Source organism: Papio anubis, chromosome 3 (genome assembly GCF_008728515.1).
Source record: "Papio anubis isolate 15944 chromosome 3, Panubis1.0, whole genome shotgun sequence".
Taxonomy (NCBI): domain Eukaryota; kingdom Metazoa; phylum Chordata; class Mammalia; order Primates; family Cercopithecidae; genus Papio; species Papio anubis.
In genome coordinates, this window is record NC_044978.1 from 180,425,939 (window position 1) to 180,441,945 (window position 16,007).

A 16,007-nucleotide genomic window follows, 5' to 3' on the forward strand; every position below is an offset into this window, starting at 1 on the left:
TAGCATTCCTGGTTTTGATTACACATAATGTGTGCCCTGTGGAAGACACTGATAATACTTTCCACTGAATAACTTCCGATGGACAGAACCAAAATTACACTCAGATAGGACAGACTCAAAAAACCACATATGGAAAAAGTGGGTATCTGACCTCTGAGAGTGAACTTTGTAATGTCATAACCGTCCCGATTCTCTGAGCCCCGAGACTCTCCGTGGGCTGGATTGCTACTTGGTTTAAGGTGACTTCACCACAGACAGGAAAGACTTGGCTCCCTCCAGGAGTGGGCAGATGGGCTCGGGGGGTCGGATTAGTCAGCTGAGCAGCCAAGGTCACAGGTTCAATGGGCACACAGGCGGTCTGGCTTTGCAGAGGGAGCTCTCCGTCCCCACCACAAGTCCTGCCCTTCACCTCAGTCCACACACTGCTACGGAAATTAAAGTCCAGCCACAGATTGGGGGAATATATGTACAAAACACATCTGATAAAGGACTTGTATTCAGAAAATACAATGAACTCTCAAAACTCAATAAGCACGAATAATCCAATAAAAATATGAGCAAAAGATCCAACAACACATTTCACCAAAGGAGATACCCTGATGGCACATAAGCATATTAAAAACCGTTCAACACTGTTAGTTATTAGGGAAATGCAAATTAAAACACAACTGCATACACTACACCCCTATTAAAATGGCTCAAATAGAAAGAACAAAACAAAAGTGACAATACCGAGGCTGGAGAGAAGGCTATGACCAAGCAATCCACTCCTAGGTATTTACCCGAGGGAAATGAAAACATATGTCCACGCAAACATACGTCCGTATGTCTCTGAATGCACAGAACAGATTTTTTTAAACAATCGCCCCAAAGTGGAAACAGCTCAAATGTTCTTCAAGCGGTGAATGGGCTGACTGTGGTCCATCCACACAACACAATGCCGCCAGCAGCAGCAAAGAACCAACGACGGACACCAGCCACAAACACGGACGACTCTCCAACGCAGCTGAGTGAAAGAAACCACACTCAGAAGTCTGCAAACGAGAGGCTTCCACGTTACGACATTCTGGTAAAGGACAGGAAACGGAGCAGCAGCTGCCAGGGCCTGGGGCAGAGGCAGAGGCAGAGGCAGACAGGAGAGAAAGAGCAGAGGGAACATGGTGGGGGCTGGGGGGTTAGAGCCATGCTCTAATTCCCATCTGCAGATCTTGATTGTGGTGATGGGTTACGTGCCTGCCAGCGTTCGTCAAAACTCACCAACAGTATGCCAAACAGGGTGAATTTTACGGCATTTAATTTCTATCTCTAGAAAGATCAAGGCTTCATTATTTGCACACCCACGTTCACGGCAGCATTATTCACACTAGCCAAAAGGTGGAAGCCGCCCACGTGTTCATTGACAGATAAATGGGAAAACAAAATGTGGTCCATCCGTCCAATGGAATATTATGCAGCCTTAAAAAGGAAAGAAATTCTGACACAAGCCACATTACAGATGAACCTTGAGCACATGGAACTAAGTGGAATAAGCACTTACAGAAGGACATGGCCTGCAGGACTCCACTTCGATGAGGTCCCTAGAGGAGTCAGATTCATGAGACGGGAAGCAGAACGGGGGTGCCAGGGGTTGGGGAGGAGGGAACGGGGAGTCAGTGTTTAAAGGGGACAGAGCTTCACTCTCGCAAGATGAAAAGAGTTCTGGAGACTGACGGCAGTGATGACAGTACAACGTAAATGTACTTAACGCACTGAACTGTATGCTGTGACATGGTTAATATGGTGTATTTATATTATGTATATTTTTATATTACGTACTTTTAAAAAATGTTTCAAATGAGGGCAAAATAAAGACATTTTCAGAAAATCTTTTTTAAGAATCTCAGAAATCTGCAGGTCTGGCCTCCTCATTTTAAAGATGGGGAAACTGAGGCTCATCAAGAGGGAATACTTGCTCAAGATCATGGGGCTAAGCAAAGGCAGAGCTTGAATGAGAAAGTGGGTTTCTTGCCTCCTTATCCAAAGTTCTTTTCATTGGATACCAGGTCCCTAAGCAACACACCAGCGGTTCACCAATGCAAATTTGTCTCAGTGATAGATCAAGTGAAGAAATAACCAGCTGGGCGTCATAAGTTCGAAACATATGCAGGGCAGAAAAAGACAACAGATGGCAACCTCGGCCAAGGTCTGGCAGGATGGAAAAGGAAGACCTGCAGGGTTGATGTTAACCAAAGGGTTTTCCAGGCACTCCCATCGGTATCCTCAGCAATGGTGATGATATCTACACATCTGAATCACCCAGCACATTTTTCGTACAATCAGACTTTACAGATCTGGCTGTGGGGTTTTTTTTAAGTGTATGTATCTTTGGCACAAGCGGAACTCACCTTGCTCCTTTCCATTACATGTGCTAATTCCATTCTCCACCACGCCCTCCCCATCTGAGCTGGGTCTCTCTGAAGACAGTTTCTGTAAGGAGAAAAAGGATTAAGTTATTCTTACAGTGGTCACTTGGACCAAATGATGTGTGATGGATCAACCAAAAGTTATCTCGAAAGTGAAAGAAAACATAGGCCGAATTCATAGCAATCCAGAAGTAGTTAGAGCTTAACTATAACAAAGACTGGCTGGTTAGGTGGCTACAGCCGCTTTAAAAACATCCAGAGTGGGGAGGGAGGGTCGGGGGGAACCTCACTGAGGCTATAATTATACTAACCTATATATATATACTGTCTCATGCCTATTTCATTCAAATCACTTCTTGTAAATGATTTTGAAAAAATATTATGATTCCAAAAATATTTCCCTCACCAAGCCATATTATCCTTGCAGAAGGAAATATTCCATAGTCCATTTAATTTCTTCCTGTCATTCACCAATAATTAATTGGGTGAGTGTCTAGTATGTGCTTGTAACAAATACACTCAGAATGTACACAGAGTGAAGGCAAGGTTACTATCAAAACCCTTGGAGGGGGATGGGGTACTGTCACTATCTCAGTCCTAACCTCTGGCTTTAATGAGCGTGATTAGGATTCCACGTTAGTATCTGAATGAGGTAGAGTGTTTACAGCTAGACCCCTTCCACTGCCACCCAAGAACCTGTGGGGTCACAGTGGAGGGAGTGGCGTCCAAACACTGTCCTCATATCCTGTGCCTTCCACCAGGGCCTGGGAGACTGGGACACATTTGAGATGTGTGGGCAGTTCCCAGGCACAAAGGAACACATGTGTTCAACCTGGAATTCGAGGGGCAATCCCCTAAGAGCTGCAGTGAAGGAATGAGTGCCACTTAGTGGGAAGCTGAGTTCCAGGGATACAATGACCTAGAGCTGGTACCGCCCTGGCTCTCACACCAGGAACAGCCCGGGAAATCCAGGGCAACAGATCCAGCCGAGTGCTCACGGTACTGCCTTAAAAACCAACATAAGTAAAGCGGAATTGCCAATTCTGGTGTGAGTGCGTGGATGAGGAACTTGGATGCAGTCTGATGGGAAATGAAATCGCATCAACCTTTTGGGAAAGCAATTTGATTTTCAATATGAATCAAAATCTTAAAAAAGAAAAAGAGGTCTATCCTTTGGTCTAGTAATTCAGCTTCCAGAAATCTATTCTCAGGTAACAGGCAGAGAATCAGCAAAAATTATGCAAAATACGTCAAGTACTATTTTATTTTAGATGGCCTAAAGAAGGGCAAAACGGGACAGGTGCGGTGGCTCAAGCCTGTAATCCCAGCACTTTGGGAGGCCGAGGTGGGTGGATCATGAGGTCAGGAACTCGAGACCAGCCTGACAAACACGGTGAAACCCCATCTCTACTAAAAATATAAAAATTAGCTGGGCTTGGTGGTGTGTGCCTGTAATCCCAGCTACTCAGGAGGCTGAGAGAGGAGAATCGCTTGAACCCAGGAGGTGGAGGTTGCAGTGATCCAGGATCGCACCATTGCACTCCAGCCTGGGCAACAAGAGCAAAACTCCATTTCACAAAATAAAAAAAAAAAGGACAAAACAAGTACTGGGGGGCAGTTACCTAAGTGATAGTGGAGTCATACAAATTTGACATTAAAGCTAATGATAATGTGAAAATGTAAAAACGCTTGTGGCTTAAGAGTTGTTAAAAACCTGGAAATTTGCTAATAATATAAAGGTTCAGTGAAAAAAAAGCAGTATAAGAAATTTTATGCATAAGCTTATCCAAGCCGTAAGAGAAACCCTTGAACTCAGGAAAGAGTGTTTAATATATCAGTAGTGTTAAGAGGAGCTGCATCCTCTATGTGCGGTTGTAATGAGTGACTTTTTTCATCCCGTTTATGTTTCTAGGGGCTTTCTGAATTTTCTAAAGCGAGCAGATACTGGTTTTATAGTCAGGGAAAAAAAACAGCCTGTTCCATTACGGTGTGAGGATGAGGACTGTGATGTTTAATTTTATGTGTCAATGTGGGAGGCATTTGGGGATTAGATTAACGTTTAAATTAGGGAGCCCTGAGGAAGCAGCCTGTCCTCTGTAATGTGGGTGGGCCTCATCCAATCAGTTGGGGCCCTCGATGGAACAAAAACACTGTCCTCCCTGAGCCAGTGAAATCTCCCTAAATTCCTGCGGACGCCTCCACACTTCACCTGCACCATCGGCTCTCCTGGGTCTCCACCTGCGGGCCACACTGCAGGTTTCAGACTTGCAGCCTTTATCATTACGTGAACCAATGCCTTCTAAGAAATATGCTTCTACGTACATACATCCCATTAATTCTGTTCCTCTGGAGAATCCTGACTCGTATGAGGACAGGCAAGAAGGGATCTGTCTCTTCACTGGCAGGAGGCTAGAGGGAGGGCTCAGAAAGCCCCGGGAACACAAGCTGCCAGCAGAAGGTCTCATGGCAGGAAGTCAGGGTTCTCCAAGGAAACAATATCAGTTAGATTCAGACAAACAAAGTGCAAGCAGAGCCGGGCCTGTGGCGTAACGGTGATGGGCTCCATACATTTCTGGCAAGAAGAGGTGTACAGATGACAGGCCATCCCCGCCCACTGCGGTGCTCCTCTGCCTTCCAACAAGCAACAAGAGTGCAAAGCAAAGGGGGATGGAGACACATCCTGTTCTGCTGGGAAGAGACCTTTGTGAGGGGACATTTATGAAGCACCTGCTGTATTCCAGAAGCACACAGGCATGCCTTCAGACTTCAGCTCTGCCATTTACTAGCTATGTGACTTTGAACAAGGCCCTCACGCCTTTAAATCCGGTTTTCACCTGTAGCTGCGAATAACAATACTAACTACACAGTCTGTAAAATGACTAATTCAAGGTTACACAAAGCAGGCAGTTAAGAAGATGGGAAGCACAATTGCATTTTTTCTTTCTTTCTTTTTTTTTTAAGTGGAAGTACTGAAATTCTCAGAGAATGTTATCAAACTCTGAAGGAGACCCCAATCCACTGCGAGGTCACTGTCCCCACCCAGCAAGAGCAACGCCCTTACCTTCTCCAGTTCCGCCTTGTGCACCGGGGAGCTCGGTGGAGGAGGACACTCTGAATCCGCGGGGCCACTACAACCACTATAGGCTTCTTTGATCACCTATAAAAAGCAGAGACACTTTGTGAGTATGACCGAGGGCAGAGACACTTAAAAGCTTGAACTGTGAGTTGTACAGACAGAGCCACAGGGCACGGTAGGGAAATTGATGGACTCAAAGCACCCGGCTCTGAGTTCCAGGATGTCAGGTATGCATTTGTTCAGTTACCCACGCATTCATTCACCCAAAGTCTATCAACGCTGGCACCGACACAGGGTGTGGAACATGCATCTACGTTTCCTGCTGGTGTGGAGTTTCATTCCATGTAATTTATTTATCACCATGAAAAATAAGGGTCACCAAAAGAATGACGGCAACATGAGGCAGCAGTAAGTGCCACCAAGAATACAAGATGGTGGGTGGTTACTTTAGATCAAGAGACCGGGGGGCCTTATGCAATGACGTTGAAGGGTCCAGCCTGTGAACAAGCAGCGGGGAAGGGCTCTGGGCAGCAGGAACAGCTGGTGAAAAAGCCCTGTGGTGGATGTGAAGAGTTTGGGAATAACCCAGAGTGCAAACTGGCAGGAGGAGAGAGAGAGAACGTGGTAGGAGATGAGGCAGGAGGCCAGTAGGAGCCGTCAGGCCCAGGAGAAGACAGGCCCTGGGAGCATTTCAAGGAAAGGAGGGACCGGATTCAAGAGCACTGACTAGGACCTGCCGCCTGGGATTCATCCTGGCTTTAACCTTGGACAAATCAATTAACTGCTCTGTGCTTCAGCTTCCTCATCTGAAAAGTGCAGGTGCAACAGTGCCTACCTTCTGAAGGTTAAATGCGCCAAGACGGGGCCTAAAGCATAACCAGCACTCAATTGTTAAAAGGCTGTAGAAAGCACTCTAGTTGCTGTGAGAAGAAATAATTATACAGGAACAACAACAAAAAAGCATAGGGAAATCCGTGAGAGGCCGTTGCTGTAGCTGTGCAGGCGGCAGCAGGGGCTGGAGTGACCACAGTGAAGACGGAAGGAAGGAAAGGGAGTCAGGAGGTACCCGAGGGAGAATCGCCAGGCCCAGCTGGATCGGACACGGGGCTTGAAGGAAAGAGCTGACTCCAAGGTGACTCCTGGATTCTTAGCAACCGGGTGGTACTATTTACTCAGAGGAAGACTGGACAGAGAAATAGGCTGGGTGGAAAGAAGCCAGTTTGAAGTCAATAGCAAACTTCTAGTCAGGGCTAGAAAACTGGGAGCCACTGGCAAAAAGATGATGCTCACAGCCTTGGACTGGATGAGTTTACCAGGGAAGATAGCAAGACAGAGAAGAACAGAGATCAGGAAGAAGGACCCGGAGCCCGTCGGCGTTAAGGAGTAGAGTTAAAGGAGAGAAGCTGGTAAAAGATGCTGAGCTGGAAGGCATGGAAAAGCGGCAGAAAACCAGGAGCGCACAGTCTCCAAGGAGAGGGAGAAGACGGCTCCATGGAGGGAGATGAGCCCAGAGAGGGAGAGAGACAGACAGACAGACAGACAGAGACAGCTGTGACTCCCTAAGGGAAGCAGAGAGACTGGGAGAGACTGGGAGTGGGGAACCGGGTGGAGGAGGAGATGAGCAAAGGAAGGCGTTTCCAAAGTGTTCCTTCTCCTGCTGAAGGATGCTTCCATTTTAACAAAAGGCAAAGCGAGGATGTGGAGGGAAGAGGGAGAAGGCAGAGAGGCCAGCACAGCCTGTCTGAGAGAATCCACTTTCTCAGTAAGACTATCTGTTACCAGGCCAGGCGCACACTGGCTCACGCCTGTAATCCCAACACTTTGGGAGACTGAGGTGGGCGGATCACCTGAGGTCGGGAGTTTGAGACCTGTCTGACCAACATGGAGAAGCCCTGTCTCTACCAAAAATACAAAATTAGCCAGGTGTGGTAGTGCAAGCCTGTAATCTCAGCAACTCAGGAGGCTGAGGCAGGAGAATCGCTTGAACCCGAGAGGCGGAGGTTGTGGTGAGCCAAGATCGCACCATTGCACTGCAGCCTGGGCGACAAGAGCGAAACGCCATCTCCAAAAAAAATAAATAAATAAATAAATATATATATCTGTTTTCAGTTGTGTGGCCTTGGGGAAAAGTATTTAATCTCTCGGAGCTTCAGTTTCCTCCCTAGCAAGGGAATGAGTGTCAAGATTACCTGTCTTGCAGGACTATGGTTCAACTGAGACAGTGAGATCCGCTATGGAAGAAGTCTAAGCCAGCATGTGGCATGTGCACGTTCAAACCATGAAAGCAACACTGTTATTACTGTGAGCGTTTCGATGACCTACGATAAGAGCTCAGAAAATGATTCTGGACTAGACTTTCAGACGCAGGGATGGTGAGCCTGCAGTTCAGAATTCCATGCACGAGGGCTTTCCCAGCTGTCCCCTTCGTACAGTCACTACGTGTTTCTCCAACTCCTACTGAGCTCCTCAGCGTCCAGGCCCACTGTGGTCAGGGGGGATGTGCAGCAAATCAGACAGACAAGGTTCCAGCGCTTGCGAAACTTACATTCTTAAAACTGAAAAGTTAGCAGGCAGATTTTTCAAAATGTCTTCTATTCTTTCTAGGACTAAGCTGCAATTTCAGTTAAACCAAAGCTGCTTCTGGGCAAAGAAGAAACACCAAAGTCCCAGATATGTGTGTAGTCATTTTGCAACTGGGCCCCCACAGACAGATCCAAATTCCCTCAGCTTGTGCTGGCGCTGGGATGAAATCCAAGGCCTGACAAGAGACCAGGATAGTGTTTCCAGCCATTTTGCTCCTCAGCGGTTTTATACAACAGAGTGATGTCCACAGTTGAGCCTACAAAAGAGAAGAAGAAACCCAGAGAGCTCGCTGTCACGTCTCCTCTCTGCTAATGCCGAGGTGTGAAGCACTGAGCAAGCCTGAGCCTCGGTGCGGTGATCTGTGTGTCGGATCTCTCTTGTTTCTCTCGCTTTCATGCTGATTGCTTTTTTGGGCTTTACTCCCTCATCTACCCTAAGGTGATTATTAGGTCTCCAAATGACAAGGCAAATTTTTATTTGATTTGAGAACAAGACTTTTTCTTTTCCCTAGGGAAGGCAGGTTCATACAATGGAAAACTCCTAAGCTTCTGCGTCAAACCCACCTGGGTTCAAACCCCAGGTGGACCACTTGCTGTTTATGTGAAGCTGAGCAATTTATTCTCAGAGCTTTGCTTCCTTCCTCAATAACGCGCACAGAATAATACCTCAGGGGCTCACTGTGAAAACTAAACGTTAAAACAAATGTGAAGTATCCAGCCCAGCATCTCTCCCCTAACAGGCACTACGGAAACCTGAACTCTTCCCACGACTCTATTTAATAGTGTTAAATCAACGAAAATGTGCTTCAATTATACAAACACACCTGAACTCGACATGTTCTTCATTTTACACTAAAAGGCTGTACCCTATAAAACATAACCTGCCAAAACCCATGATCTCTGGCAAATGTTTTTATTTAAAAAAAAAAAAACGGTTGTCTTCTTTTTTTTCCAGCAGGGGAAGGATCTACAAACTTCTTTGGCAGCACTACTCCAATTATTCCCTGCAGCCTCTCGGGTGGGGCGGAGGGGCTGGCTGTGTGAATGGTGTCTTCTCGAGGAGTTGTGCTTTTTTTTATACAGCTAAATAGAACTCATCTTTCAAGATTCAGCTGAGGTCTCAGGAAGCCTGCGCTGGCCCTTCTGTGTGGTCCATGAGGCACGGCTCCGGCTCCACACATGCCCACAGAGGCCTGTGTCTCCTACTAAGCTATGCTTGTGTTCATAGGAGGGGCTGGGCCTTGCTTTTGTCGCTGTTCCCAATGCCTCCTTCAAAATAGCAACCAAAAGTTTGATTAAAGGGAAAACAATGAGGGAATGAAGAAAGAAATTGGAATTAAGATTTCTATGAAGAAAAAAAAAAAAAAAGAAGGAAAGAAAAACAGAAGGAAAGAAACTTAGGCCATTACTAAAATAAGTAGCCTCATGACCAAACTTCCCCAGTCCTCGGCACTGGCTTCTAAAATCCTCAAGAGGAAAAAGTATAGTGTTTTTTAAAGGCAAGCAGATAAAAGCCATCTGGCACATATACACTTCCCCACTCAGCCCTACCCTAACACACACACCCTGGCTAAGCTCCTGGCAGACTCGCCTGGTCCCTGGAGTGTCCCCATCCCTCTCCTGCTCCCATCAGCTCCCACTTCCTAGCAGACAGACGAGGCTGCCTAGCATCAAAGCTACTCACATAATCGCCTTTCCAAGAAGCCTTTCCTGGTACACCCAGCCATGCTCTGAATGCTTAGAACGGGGACACAGACAAACGATCCACATTTGCTCTCTAATCATTCATTTCTCTCCCAGCTAGAACTCACCCTGCCCCGGGAAAATAACAGCATCTCCAGCCGCGCTTGGGAGGATCGCATTCAGCAACCCAGAGCAGGCCCAGGATCAACCTGGGCCCAGCAAGCGGGTCGCTCATGGCATCCCAGCTTCATGGGACTATCTTCCCCTAGGCATAATAACTATGTCCAAGGTACGAAAAAAGACATCGCTGAAAACATCCATCAGCATAAACCAGTCTTTATTCCCACGAATTTTTTTCAACCAGTTGGAGAGGGCAGGTTCTTTTCATGAAACTGTCTTTCTACTTTGGATCTCTGTTGATTGCCAAGTTACACCTGCAGAGTTAAGTCAGAAGTAACAAGCAAAGCACTGATCAATCCAATTCTTTGAACAGCTATAAATGAGGTTTCTATTAATACATTTCAACTTGAAGAGTCATGTCCTGTGAGAGGTTCAATGTGTATTTAAGAGAACTGGATCCAAATTCAGAATCGCAAATCCTCCAAAAAAACAAATTGTTATATATTTTGTGGTATTTTGTTTGCTTTTAACTTGAGCCCTCAACTCCAGAAACACAATCTCTGCACATTTTTTAAGGAAATCTGACCACTCCGTTTCTGGGAATATTGGCTCCTGTCTTCTGTTTGACCCCTACACAAAGGCTCATGTTTTCAGCATTTGTGTACACACACACACACACACACACACAGAGAGAGAAAGACTCAGTTAATTCTGTCAAGAACTGCTAGTAATGGAAATTGCAGACAGAAAGCAGAAACAATTTGGCAGTAATTCTTGCATGAGTATGTGCAAAGTCATGCACCGGTTAAACACAGTTCTCATGTTTTTTTTAGACTTGACAAAGGGCGTGTGCAACTTCATTAAAGATTTTTAATGGTTACATTAAAATTATGTTTCACAGAAAGTCAAATCTCACATGTTCTCACTCATGTGGGTGCTGAATAATGTCTACACATGAGTGGAGAGTGGAGAATGACAGCAACGGAGGCCGGGAAGGCTGAGGGAACGGGAGCAAGGGGGATGGTGAGAAATTGGTTAATGGACACTGAGGGAAGGGGAGGAAGGATGGTGAGAAATTGGTTAATGGACACTGAGGGAAGGGGAGGAAGGATGGTGAGGAACTGGGGAATGGTTACAGTGTACATTATTTGCGTGACGAATACCCTGAAATCCCTGATTTGACCACTATGCAATCTATGAATATAAAATTTATACAGATTTTTTTCCAAGGCTGTGTTTCAAAAGACTGAAAGTCTGGTTCATTAGTTTTGAACAATATGGGATAACAGCAGTTTATATTAATAAAAGACATTTGTATGATAAAACAATTCATGTTAGAGACTTGTTAATTGTAAGGGATAATACAAATATTATCATTCATATTTTTGCTGTTTATTATAGTTTTAAGAATGTATTTATATCATGCTCTTTCTACCTCTTTGAAAATTCTGATAATTATTTCCACTTGATAGATAAATGGGAAAGGGTTTATTGCCTCAAAATATCATAACGAGTTAATGGTATTCCAGGAATGTACCCTACGCTTCCAGACTCTGCCTTCCAGCGCTACCTTCCAGCTCTACCTTCCAGCGCTGCCTTCCAGCGCTGCCTTCCAGCGCTACCTTCCAGCGCTGCCTTCCAGCGCTGCCTTCCAGCGCTACCTTCCAGCTCACCGGGGGTTGTTCCCTTTACGCTGCAGTTCTTTAGTTTTTTCAAAAAATCTACTTCAGTCGTAAAGATGTGGCCTTTACAAGGTGAAATAAAGAGTTATAATAACGCTGACTTCATTCAAATTAAAAACAAACAGATAATTTTAAAATCATCAAATATTTGGAAAGTAAGCACTATATTCCCAAATAAATCATTAGTCAAAGAAGAAATCAAGAAAAATTTAAAAATATTTTGAGCTGAATAATAAAAGTACAAAATATCAAAACACAGAGGGTGCCGTTGACACTGTGTAGAATAAGACATGAGGCCTTCCATGCATGTATAAGGAAAAAAGGCTAAAAACTCAATTATCTAAGTGTACATTTCAAGAAGTTACAATAATTACAGCAAATTGAGCCCAAAAAAAGTAGAAGTAAAATAATAAAGAAGAGAACTAAATAAAGTAGAAAATAATCAATCATACCACAGGAAAAAAAATTAACATAGCCCAGAAAAATATTTTTTGAGAGAACTAATAAAAGTGATAACTTCTGGCAAGACTGTGAAGAAGAAAAGGCGGCACAGGGCATTTTCACCTCCAGTTACCACACAGAAGAGCACACAAAACCATCGCTCCCACCCTGACAAATAAAACAAGTAGATACGCTAAAAAAAAGTCCTGGTACATCTGAACCCCTCTGAGCAATGAAGATGCGAAAACCCTAAATGAAAATGAACTAAATCCTAACAGTGAAGGGTCCTTCGTAGGAAAACAGTAACCCACAGGCCCCCTTGTAACTGGTAGGTGGTGGGTGAAGCGGGAACCTACCACATATGGGACAGGGAAGAAGCCAGCCAAGTTCTCACTGTGTGGGCTGGCATAGCTGTTGACAATTCAAGGCACCCTGATGACAGAATGAGTCCGCAGTCACCTGCCAACTCTCTCCAGGGTCTTTACTGGGTATGCAGGTACAGCACAGAAGCTGGCGCCAAGGAAACAAGAGTTCAGAGATCCCCTGCCCCGCCCCGCCGCCCCCACAGACACAGCCCTTCTCCCAGGTGCAAGGCAGTCGCCCAACAGGGGAAGGCAGGGCAGTGGAGAGAAGCCCTGCCCAGGAGGCCCAGGGTTTCCAGAGCATCCACAGCTGGAGACAGAGCACAGCACAGCGGGATTTCGCCCAAGGCACAAAAAGCCAGAGGCAAGACTGCAGAGAAAAGAGACCACCTTAGCAAGCCAAAAAGCTGGCTGGTAGGCCAAAACCAAAAACAAAATCAAGCTGGTTTAGAAAGCTGGCACTTGTCTGTAGCACACAAAAGAGATCTTCAGATTTTCACCACGGGTCTTGGGTCCCAAGCCATGCCATGCGGACAGGAAACTCCTGATCCGACATGTCAACGGTATGGAAGGCAGTAGTGGAGTGAGGCAAGGTGAGGCTGCAACAAGGTGCAGCCCCTCCCACCTGAGAGCCAGATACAGGCTGCCAGTGGGGAGCAGGGCAGGAGGGGGGCACGCCTTTCTCCAGGGAAATACGACTCTCGTCAGTCTCTGCTGTTCTTCTACACAAAATGCACAGAATGTCATAGAAACTGCTGAGACAAATTCAACAGAGGCAGGCCAAGAGGTGGGCCCGACATTGGAATGACCAAAGATGTTAAAATAACTAAAATAAAAATGCCGAAATAGCTCATGAAAAGGCAGGTGACATAAAGAGATGGGGAGTTTCAGCAGAGATGGAAACGATTTTAAAAAGAAAGAAAGAAATGCCAGAAGTGAAAAATGGATCTCAGAAAAGATGACTTCATCAGGTAGGCTGAGAGCCCACAGGAGAGAGAGGACCCGTAAGCCTGAGGACAGGTAAACAGAAGTGTCCACCCAGGCTGAGCCACGGAAGGACTGAAGGAAACCACAACGGAGTATCCACAATCTACGGGAAGCATCGGAGGACCCAACACACCTACAGATACAACTTCAAAAGGAGAGGACAGGCCGGGCGCGGTGGCTCACGCCTGTCATCCCAGCACTTTGGGAGGCTGAGGCGGGCGGACCACCTGAGGCCAGGAGTTTGAGACCAGCCTGACCAACATGGAGAAACCCCCTCTCTACTAAAAATACCAAATTAGCCACATGTAGTGGTGCATGCCCGTAATCCCAGCTACTCAGGAGGCTGAGGCAGGAGAATCACTTGAACCCGGAGGTGGAGGTTGAGGTGAGCCGAGATGGTGCCATTGCACTCCAGCCTCAACAACAAAAGTGAAACTCTGTCTCCAAAAAAAAAAGAAAGAAAGAAAAGAGAGCGGAGAGAAAAAGTAAGGCAGAAAAAAATGTGTGAAGAGAGAACAACCAAAAGCTTCCCAAAGTGAAGCTTTTGAGAGACATCAACCCATGAAACAAAGAAGCATAACCAACTCCAAGAAAGATCAAAGAGAACCCGCACCACTGCACCGAGACACATCACATCCGCTGCTGAAAACCAGATGTGGAGAACAAATCTTAAGAGGAGGCGGGGGGGGAAAGGACACTCCACACCCGAAGGACCAGCGGGCACAAAGGGAGGGTGACGTCTCATCCGAGTGAGGGAGAAATGAACACCCTTCCAGACAGTCAAGGCCCCAAGAGTTGACTTCCAGAAGATTCACTGTATAAAAAAAGGTTTTCTTAAATGTTGTTTTAATAACTTCTTTGGGGTAAAAGGAAATAAAACTGACTGAATGCCCAGATCTTCAGGAGGAAAGGAAGGGCACGTGGAAGGTGAATTCACCCAGGTGAATATTAAAGACGTGGCTTCAAACGTGTGTGTCCACAGGATTCAGGTTCTGCAAGGACAATGGATACAGTAAACGTATTGTGATTCTTCCTAGAGAACTCTGGCAAAGCCACCATGGTACCGGCACAGCAAATTAAAGCCACTCTGTGCTCACCTAGGGCTGCTTGAAACCACAAGATGCTAAGAAACCCCTACAGTGTCGCTCCCACACCCCCCAGCTGGCTACGTGAGTGTGGGATCCACCAGCACCAGGACTCTGCTACATCCTGGTAAGAAAAGGAAAGCAGCCTCTTCAAAACTGCCTAAGATGGTTGTCTTAGGGTGTTTTGGTTTATTTTGAAATAGGAGAGAGCAGCTTATTCACCACGTTGTTTCTTCTTTCAGTGGACACAGGAAGAGTCTGTCTCTCAGCCTCCCCTAGTTTGGCCAAAGGAGTGTGGGAAGTGGTGATGTAAGTCCAGTTCTTGACCCCAGAAACATCCTGCTGTCATCAGCTGTCCAGCCTGTTCTCTGCGGGCATGTGCAGAGCCTGCTGAGATGCAGAGGTGGTGGCAGAGGAAAAGCAACAGTGGTAACAGCAGTTTATACTTATGTAAGGTTCATGACATGCTTTCTGCCATTCCGAACACTCTGGGTCTTAGTATCTCGTCCTTACAATAGCTCTAGAAAGCAGATACCATTATTATGCCCCCCTTTACAGATGAGGAAACACAGGCACTGAGAAGTCACATCGCTTGTCCAAAAAACAGAGTGCTTAAAGGCTGGGGCTCAGGTCACAGTCCTAAGAGTCTGACTCCAGTCTGTGCTCTACCTGTACTGTCTGATACGGTTTAGCTGTGTCTACCCCCAAATCTCATCTTGAATTGTAGTTCCCATAATCCCCATGTCTCGTGGTGGGGACCGAGTGGGAGGTAACTGAATCACGGGGGCGGTTACCTTCATGCTCTTCTCGTGATAGTGACTGAGTTCTCAGGAGACCTGATGGTTTTATAAGGAGCTTTCCCCTCTTTTGCTCCGCACTTCTCTCCTGCTGCCGTGTGAAGAAGGATGTGTTTGCTTCCTCTTCCGCCACGATTGTAAGTTTCCTGAGGCCTCCCTAGCCGGAACTGTGAGTCAATGTAACCTCTTTCCTTTATAAATTACCCAGTCTCGGATATTTCTTCATAGCAGCACGAGAAGACTAATACACTATCTCTCAACACAACACTGGCTCCCAAGTCCTTTTCCTGGCTGTGTTATATTATGCTGAACTTAAGAAGCAATTATAAAAATCAAGTAAAACTTTATTCAAAGGGGTTGCAGAATGCCATTTACCCTAACTGCCTATCTGACTACAAAAAGACTTATTTTCTCTGATATCCTACCACTTCCCTGCCTCGCCCTCCCAAAGCACTGGGATTACAGAAGTGAAAGTATTTATTTTTTTCCCGGAGGCCTCCTCTTAAAGGGAAATGGAGTGCTGAGCAAGGGTGGTGATTACCAAACCTGGCTTTGCCTCAGTCATCTGGGAACTCCTTAAACAGAGAAATATCGCAAAGAATACAGACAAAAACAGCAAAGGAAATAAACACAGTTCACAGAAATACTAATACAACTGTAGGCTCTTAAACCCTATTAAAAAAATACTCATGTCATTCATAATAAGAGGAGTGCACATTAAAACTAGACTGAGATGCCATCCTTCTACATCAGACTAGCAAAAATACACAAGTTGGCTAACACACTCTAT

The 16,007-nt window shown here is 45.8% G+C and overlaps 1 protein-coding gene across 5 annotated transcripts in view; it reads right to left on the minus strand.

Annotated features, from left to right (window-relative positions):
- The window catches only part of AFAP1 (actin filament associated protein 1), a 117,397-nt gene that overhangs the window by 59,396 nt on the left and 41,994 nt on the right, over nucleotides 1-16,007 (minus strand). For all 5 annotated transcript variants that reach the window (XM_031664750.1, XM_031664753.1, XM_031664752.1 and 2 more), the window contains exons 6-7: nucleotides 5,464-5,559; nucleotides 2,385-2,466 (exon numbers count right to left, since the gene is read on the minus strand). In XM_031664750.1, the coding sequence (XP_031520610.1) occupies nucleotides 2,385-2,466; nucleotides 5,464-5,559 (178 nt within the window). The remainder of the gene's footprint in view (nucleotides 1-2,384; nucleotides 2,467-5,463; nucleotides 5,560-16,007) is intronic.